The sequence below is a fragment of the Oncorhynchus masou genome, chromosome 29 (genome assembly GCF_036934945.1).
Source record: "Oncorhynchus masou masou isolate Uvic2021 chromosome 29, UVic_Omas_1.1, whole genome shotgun sequence".
Lineage (NCBI taxonomy): Eukaryota > Metazoa > Chordata > Actinopteri > Salmoniformes > Salmonidae > Oncorhynchus > Oncorhynchus masou.
Genome location: NC_088240.1, coordinates 56,529,437 through 56,537,918, shown reverse-complemented (window position 1 = coordinate 56,537,918; position 8,482 = coordinate 56,529,437). Strand labels below are relative to the sequence as shown.

The window sequence follows — 8,482 nt, the reverse complement described above, 5'->3', positions numbered from 1 at the left end:
TTTGGAGTGGTCTTCAGCCAATCAATTACTTTGATTGATCATTAAAATGCCCGGAGGAAATGAAAAAGCAACAGCAGACACTGTCCATCTCTTTCTGGTCTCTCTCACGTTGCCGCAGCTGCTAATACTTCCAGTAAAATTTAGGATTTTCTATGGGTACTTCTCAAAAGTGTAAAGTGGCTTGCTCTCCTGTGTCTTATTAGAGATGTGAAAACACATTCAAGTTTAGGATGATGTAGTGTTGCCTTGACAAGCATCACCTGACCTAGGATAACATTTAGAAGAAGAGAGATGACATCATAATCAGGAAGTATAACTGCACCAGTGCCATACATTTATATTTCAATACATGGCTCTGATATCTAAATATATGGCTCTGATCTGCAGTAGAAGCCAAATAGAACTCAAGTTAATGGTTTTGAATAACACAATTAGAACACATGGCTCTCGTGCATTTCCTGGTCTCTTTCTCCTTCTCATCCTAAAGTTTAGTACAGATGCTAGGTTGGAGATAAAGGTTAAGACAAAATATTTATAATATTCCATATGTCTTTGCATAGATGAGGAAGAATTGTAAACGAAGGGATCAGGGATGCTAGTTAGCAACAGCACTGGTCCCATGAATCTGTTGATTTTTCAAAAGCTTCCTCTTGGAATTATTAGGTTGTCGTAACCTGGGTGTCTTCAACCTAGGACAAATGAAGGAAAGGAGGCAACTCAGGACAGTTGAGATACATCCACTGTTCTCCTGTAAGGCTGGCCCTCACACATGGTCAATTCTAGTCCCAAAGCCACTGGCTAGTAAAGTCCAGTCCAGATACAGTGCTAAAACACCAGTGTTGAGTTTTTATTGTTGTTCCATCGTACAGTGGAGCCACACGTCTACAAGAATGCTATTAAGAACCGAGGAAACACTAGAATGCAGAACGACACAAGTCACCTATGACGTCACAACACTATGTGTACTAGTGTAGTGGAAGTCCAGAGGGTCATTTCTCAAAGCTGGTGGTCGAGTTGGACAGGTACATTACCCTAAGATCCTACAGTAAACACTCGTTTAAGCTTTGAAGTCGGAGCAGAAACAACAGATGATGGTAAAATGGCTCATTACTTCTGGACTGTATCATTTATACCCATTATGTTTACCTGACACCACCATTGATTGTACCACATGTATCGTTTGATTGTACTGATTGCGATATATGCAAACATGTATTGTACATTGTTTGCACCACTATTTTCATAAACAACAAGGATAACGTTCCCCCCAAATTCCCTGGTTTTCCAGAAATCCCAGTTGGAAAATTCCTGTATTTCCTTCCCTCCTAATTCCAGGAATCTTCCAACCAGGATGTCTGGAAAACCTGGGAATTTTGTGAAAATGACAGAATTTCCCAACCCTATATAGAGCAGTAATATATAAACCCTGCCCATCCCCATGCTCCAGAGACAAGATAACACACTCACAAATGCACAACAGAGGCGACAAAGAAGCAAGAAAATAAAAGGAACAAACGAAGAATATAGTTTAGGGAATAAAAAACACCCAGAAAACACATTGGGAATGTGGAAGCTGCAGTGGGCCTATTTGCATTCCAAGCGGGAGTAAACAGCGATTTTTGGACCGTGTCGCGTTAAGTACATTGGCGGCTGGCGACAACATTGCCATACCAGCTTTGTGAAATACCCCCTTCAGTCCTAGGAAACAGGGATTGTTTTAACCCTTCACTAGCTAGCTGAACACCTATGTTTCAGATAACACACTTATTTCACTTTCAACTAAGTTTCAATAACCAAGTCCACTATTTCATCATAGTTCAATGTTCAGCTACACAAGATAGCTGTATGAAATATTCCAAACAGCCCCATATAGCTATGCGGTTTTGGCACCGGCGGGACTAAAATGTTCTATTGATATCTAACACTGTTTGCTTGTGAATTAGTCAAAGCGGATCAAGCGGAGGGACCTGTACGTGTGTTGCTGCTACAGCCTGGGGCAGTATAGACAACTGGAATATAAAACAGAGCAGAAGGTTCGGTCAGTCTACAGTGACACAGAGCCATAGAAAAGTGGAGAAAAGAGGCGTAGGAGGATGGCAGCAGGAAGGAAGGAAGGGATGAGATTGGGCTTCTCTCCCTCGGGAGGAAGGGATGGAGGGAAAAAAGAGGTTTTGCCATGGCTGGATACCTGGGTCCCTGATTTTCATTTTCACAGTCAGAGATAAGTCGAAGACCACGGCGGGCCACACCCTCTGGCGGTGTTCTCCGTTGCATCCCGTCGCATCCCGTAGGAATGTGTATCAAATCAGAAACGTTCGCCTTAGAGGTTCACCACGGGGATCCTGACGGAGAGAGAGAGAGAGAGAGATGATATGGTATGTGCCGAACTCGAAGAAGGGGAATAGAGAGAGAGAGAGAGGGCAGAGGGCAGAGGAAAAGGGTTAAGGGACAGAAGGGTAGAACTGGAAAAGGGGAGGAGGAGAGGGAAAAGAGAACAGGATACGTTATTAGTATTATATGACACTAGAGTAGGTGAAAGAAAAGTACGAAAATGAGAGTAGGGGAAAGAAAGAGAGAGAAGTAGAACTGGAGCGGGGGGGGGGGGTAGAAAGGACGAGAAGGAGGAGAAACGAGGAGGAGGAGAAACGAGGAGTCCAATTACCCTGATTGAAATGAACTTTAAATCCCCGGCTATAAAAGCATCATTTCATGGATTGTGCTCTCACTGCTTCCAGAGCTGTGTGACTCAGAGGAGAGGAAGTTCTAAAACACACATACATCTCACATCCATAACACTTCAGGCCTGTGTACTCCACAGAGACTAACACTATCGCCTAATTATGCACATATACCATTATTATGCTCGTACACCATACAGGGAGAGGCACCAAGCACTCCTTGACACACCATCCACTCACTGACAAACAAGCGCGCACACACACACACACACACACACACACACACACACACACACACACACACACACACACACACACACACACACACACACACACACACACACACACACACACACACACACACACACACACACACACACACACACACACAAATCAATGTACTAACAACTCCACACAAATACACACACAAACACGCTCCCTCTCTCTCCATCGAGCTGGTGAGGCGACTCATTACCTCTCCCTGTCGGTAAAGGAGGGAGTGCCGTGCAGCGTCTGCCGGCTGTCCTCCAGAGCCAGGGAACGAGGGAGGGCGAGAGAGAGAGGGGGGGCCACGCCACGGGAAAGCGGGGGTGGGTGCTGGGAACAGCTGCGGTCATAACTGGCAGAGAGAGAGAGAGAGAGAGAGAGAGAGAGAGAGAGAGAGAGAGAGAGACGGAGAGCGAGGGTGAGTGAGAGGAAAAGAAGGAATGACAGAGCCATTTAGCTGCAGCGAACACATTACACCGCCTCTGAGAGAGAGTTAATGCACTCATTTGACTCGTTAAAGCACTATCAGATGAGAGGGAGAAGAGGAGAGGATGCGAGAAAGGGAGGGCGGGAAAGAAAGAGTGTGGTGGTAGAGGTGGAAATAGCAGGTAGAGAGAGAGAGAGAGAGAGAGAGAGAGAGAGAGGGAGAGAGAGAAAGAAAGAGAGAGAGGGTAAAGAGGTGAAGGAAACAGGGAGTGAGAGAGGGTAAAGAGGTGAAGGAAACAGGGAGTGAGAGAGGGTAAAGAGGTGAAGGAAACAGGGAGGAGTGAGAGAGGGTAAAGAGTGAGAGAGGGTAAAGAGGTGAAGGAAACAGGGAGTGAGAGAGAGGGTAAAGAGGTGAAGGAAACAGGGAGTGAGAGAGGGTAAAGAGGTGAAGGAAACAGGGAGTGAGAGAGGGTAAAGAGGTGAAGGAAACAGGGAGTGAGAGAGGGTAAAGAGGTGAAGGAAACAGGGAGTGAGAGAGAGGGTAAAGAGGTGAAGGAAAGAAAGAGAGAAAGAGGGAGAGATAAAACGAGAGAGCAAGAGGAAGGGGATACAGGGCTGATGTGGGGAAACATTATTCCAATTACGTGTCTGAGTTATGATGTTGTTGGCACAGTGAGAGTCAAAGGTAGAGTATACACACAGCTCTTCAGAGCACTCACATACAACAAAGCCTTTTTCACAGTCAGACTGTAGATCACATACACGCAGTTCCAGTCAGGCAAACTATACACACACACACACACACACACACACACACACACACACACACACACACACACACACACACACACACACACACACACACACACACACACACACACACACACACACACACACACACACACACACACACACACACACACACACACACACACACACACGATAATCACCAGGAATCCCACCAGATGGTGAAACATCGATTGCTTTTCCATTATCAATCAACAGTATTCTATTCAATTCTATACTGTCTCTCCACTATTCAATCCCCCACTTTTACCCGTCAAACACCTATTGAATTCCCACTGTAACCCGCCCTCCAGTCCTCACCACAATTTACCCCATAGGTATATTTACAGTCATACTGAAACTGCAACATAAGCCCACACATACACAACACAGAGAGAGATGCTGCTGCTCCAATTAAGCACTCCAACAACACTTGTTTCCAGCACACACACTGTAAAGCCAGCACACACACTTTCAACCAGCCTACATTGGAGGTTAATTAAGTTAGCTAAAGACAGAAACACTTAGAGCAGGTTTCAGAGAGAGAGAGGGCGAGAGAGAGAGGGCGAGGGAGAGAGCGGGAGAGAGAAAGAAATAAAAGAGAGAGTGAGAGGGAGGGAGGGAGCAACAGAGGGAGATGGGGCTTATCGTGTATCGGCATACAGTGAGCAGAGGGATTATTTGAGGATCTGGAGCTGGGAGTGATAGGAGACTGGGGAAGAAGATAAGAATGCTATGTGACGATCAAGGATCAACCAGAACCCAGCATTACTGAAAGGCGATGAAGCTAAATTAAAGTAAAGGATGAGGAATGGGGTTGAGAAAGAGAGAGAGAGAGAGAGAGAGAACGAGAACGAGAGAGAAAGAGAGAGAGGGGGGTTGAAAAGAGAGAGGGGAGGCAGGAACGAGGGAGAGAAATGAAGAGTGACAGAAGGTAAGAAAGGGGAAGCAGAGGAAAAAACAGCAGAGGGCAAGACAGAGAAAGAGATTGAGAGACCAATGGGAGAACAGGAGGAGTGAATTAGTGAGAGAGCAGGTGGAAAGAAGAGACCTCCCACTGTCCAATAACTGAAGCGATGAGCACGAGCCCTGCTCTACATTCCAGAGATCGGCGTTTCCATTTCATGTTAGAATATACACGACACACACACCCAGCGGATTTTATAGGTGAACGGTACATCAAACGTCACATGACAACAATAGAGAAAACACTCAAACTGTTTAGATGCTACCGGCATGTAGCAACAGAGCGTCGTGGATATCAACACCTCAAGTGGTTGAAATTGAGTCACCTTAAACCTCTGAAAGCCTTTAAACATAGGGAAGGTATTTTTCACCCGCTACCTAGATATGACTTGAACCATTCCCACGTTCAAACAAATAACACCGTTGAAGTTCCCTGATGTACATAAAAAAATATGTGTCAGATAAGGGGTAGAAAGAGAAAGAAAGGAGGTGGACGGATGGGGGAAAGAGAGAGGTTTCTTACCAGAGTTTGACCGTTATGATGACAGCAGTCAGGATGAGCAGAGAGGAGATGGTCACTGTGACGTAGAACTGAGGGTCCACTGGAGGACACACACACAGAGGAGTTACCTTTCACATGGTTGGAAATCAGAACAATAGAAGGAACAATCAAATCAGCACAACAGAAGAAAGCCAGGGTCATGTGCATTAGAACATGCAACGGAGAACGCTTTGAAATGTTTTACAACCGAAAACAAAAATGAGTGTTTCTTATTGGACAAGTCCAGGTAGACCGTCCCTGTTTCAGTCATTTTTCTTCCGTTTGGTGCCTTATGAATATAACCCAGGTCAACTGCAATGATGTAAGAAAAAAACACAACTCTGCTTTTAGAGAGTTACCATACTGTCAGTAAAGCAACTCAAAAGAGAATGAGCCGATGAAGTCATCCATTCCATCGCTTGGTGTGTGATGTCACCCATTTCCTTTGTGTGTGTTTTTGTGAGTTCAGAAAACTCTATTAAGCATTCTCCATCATCAAGACGCAGCCATCCATCCACACAAAGCCAGCCCAGCGGGAATTGAAGTTACTCCCTGATGCCCTCAGAGTTCTTCTGATGTCTTTGTTCCAAAACACTCTGTTCTCATGCCCACCAACACAAATCCTTCTTTAATCTTTACTGATTTCTACGGTGCCCACCTTCCTCAGGCTCTCTCTCCTCCGGCTCACTTCCTCCATCCTCCACTCCCTCTGCGTCTGGGGCCTCCAGAAGATCCAGGGGCTCCTGGGGCAAAGCACTGCCCAGTGCACTCTGATGATGCGGCCAGGCCTCGGCGGTTGTCGTGGGGACTTCATGGCCGTGTTGGTGCAGGTCCGCTTCCTGGCTGGACAGGATGTGATGCGTCTCGTCCTCCAGGGATAGTGTGGGGCCCCAGTCCACGGACCAAATAGGGGTGGGTGTGACCTGTTCTGGGACGGACAGCTGGGCCGAGAGGGCCTCCACCTGCCCCTCGCCCTCGTCGTCACGGTTACAGCTTGAGGGTCGTGTCACCACGGCAACCAGGAGGAAGAAAAGGCAGCGGAGGGTGGTCAGTCGTTTGACAGGAGAGACGGAGCTGAGAAAGAGAGAGAGAGAAGGAAGGAAGGAAGGAAGGAAGGAAGGAAGGAAGGAAGGAAGGAAGGAAGGAAGGAAGGAAGGAAGGAAGGAAGGAAGGAAGGAAGGAAGGAAGGAAGGAAGGAAGGAAGGAGAGAGAGAAAAGAAGAGTGAGACAGTGGCAGAAATAAAGTGAAGCAGAAAGAGGTGGGAGAGAAAAGGAGACAGAAAGAGAATTAGAGCATGAGAAACATTACAAATGCATTGTCCAACTGGACTCCTCATGCAACATGCATACAACCAGAGGGTCTGACTGTGTCTGTCTTAACATCTGCTCACTCTCTCCATCTTACCATCTCTCCATCGCTTTGTTCTGTTCACTGAGCCCCCAATCCTCCGATCATCTCTCTCTCTGGGAGGAAAGAAAAACAGAAAAGAAAGGAAGAAAGAGAGAGAGAGAGAGAGAGAGAGAGAGAGAGGGAGAGAGAGAGAGAGTTCACTTCACTTTTGACACTGACTGTTATTGAAAACGTTAACAGACACTCATAGGCGGCAGTACAGGAATACACACACATCTTCCTCTCTCTCTCTCTCAGTCCTGGCTGTCCAAAATAAGTGCTTAATTATGCCACATGCTAATACAGTTGGCTCATCAGACTTGCACGCACACACCTGTGCACAAAACATTCCTCATATGCACACACGTAGCCAACATCCCATATGCCTCTACTATTAGCTCGAGAAAGATTTACTTCATATCTACTACCACTGTCACTCAGTCAAACACAGACAGGAACACACGCTCTATCGCTCGCTCTCTCTCTCACACACACACACCCACCAGCAGACAACTCACTGTCACACCAGCACTCACACCACATTCACTCAGACAGATACCAGTTAACATGCCTACCTCTGGCTGAAGAGAGAGGGAATGAGCGAGACAGTGAGAAAGGGGGAGATATAGAGAGCGAGTAGGAAAAGGCATTGGTTGCCTTAGCGACAGAGACATGTAGAGTCAGAGAGAGAGAGAGAGAGAGAGAGAGAGAGAGAGAGAGGAGGACGGAGGGGAGACTGTAGGAAAGGGATTGAAATGCTTATTACGCTTTCAACTCGTTCAATTAAATGGACAGCAAAAAAAAACGTAAATAATGAAGATACAGAAACTGACATGAAAACTCTCATTTTGGGAGCAGAGGGAAAAGGGTATTCTGTTCTGTTTCGAAAAAACTGAGACAAGCCATGGGAGTGGTGCGGCAGAGAGGTGGAGGAAAATGATGATACATTCATTTACACAAGGACAGGTTGAGTGGGTTGATGAACAGAATAACTAGTGTTCATAATAAACGAGGTGACACCACAATATGAAAGAGAAATATTTGGAGGCAGGAAGGTCACAGCATGACAGCTTTATTGCACACATGAAACAACAACATTTACATAGACAATGATCTGTCTCTCACTCGCACCCACTCCCTCTCCGTATGCTCTCTTTCCACCACTCTCTCAATCTGTCACACTTCACCCCCCCCCTCCCTCTCTCTCCTTCTCCTCTGTCCCCTTCACTCCCTTCCTCTCGCCTTCATTGCTCTTCATGCTGTGAGGCGCAGCGTCTTGGGCTTAGTGGTGGCGGGTGGCGTGAAACTGGCTCTCACTGGAGAACACAGCGAAGCCCCGATGTTGAGCCTGACTCTGATGCATCTTGGGATGTGTAGTCCTCTTCGTTGTCATCATCGTAATCTACAGTAACGTGGGGAGTCATAGTT

The 8,482-nt window shown here is 46.4% G+C and overlaps 1 protein-coding gene across 1 annotated transcript; it reads right to left on the bottom strand.

Annotated features, from left to right (window-relative positions):
* Positions 1–3,149: 3,149 nt before the first annotated feature.
* On the bottom strand, positions 3,150–7,129 carry LOC135521228 (PILR alpha-associated neural protein-like). Its single transcript, XM_064947155.1, has 4 exons — positions 7,070–7,129; positions 6,323–6,738; positions 5,647–5,725; positions 3,150–3,297 (listed from the first exon to the last, which is right to left on the bottom strand). Exons 1-4 carry the CDS (start codon positions 7,078–7,080, stop codon positions 3,150–3,152), a joined length of 654 nt encoding a protein of 217 aa, XP_064803227.1. The 5' UTR covers positions 7,081–7,129.
* Positions 7,130–8,482: the final 1,353 nt, after the last annotated feature.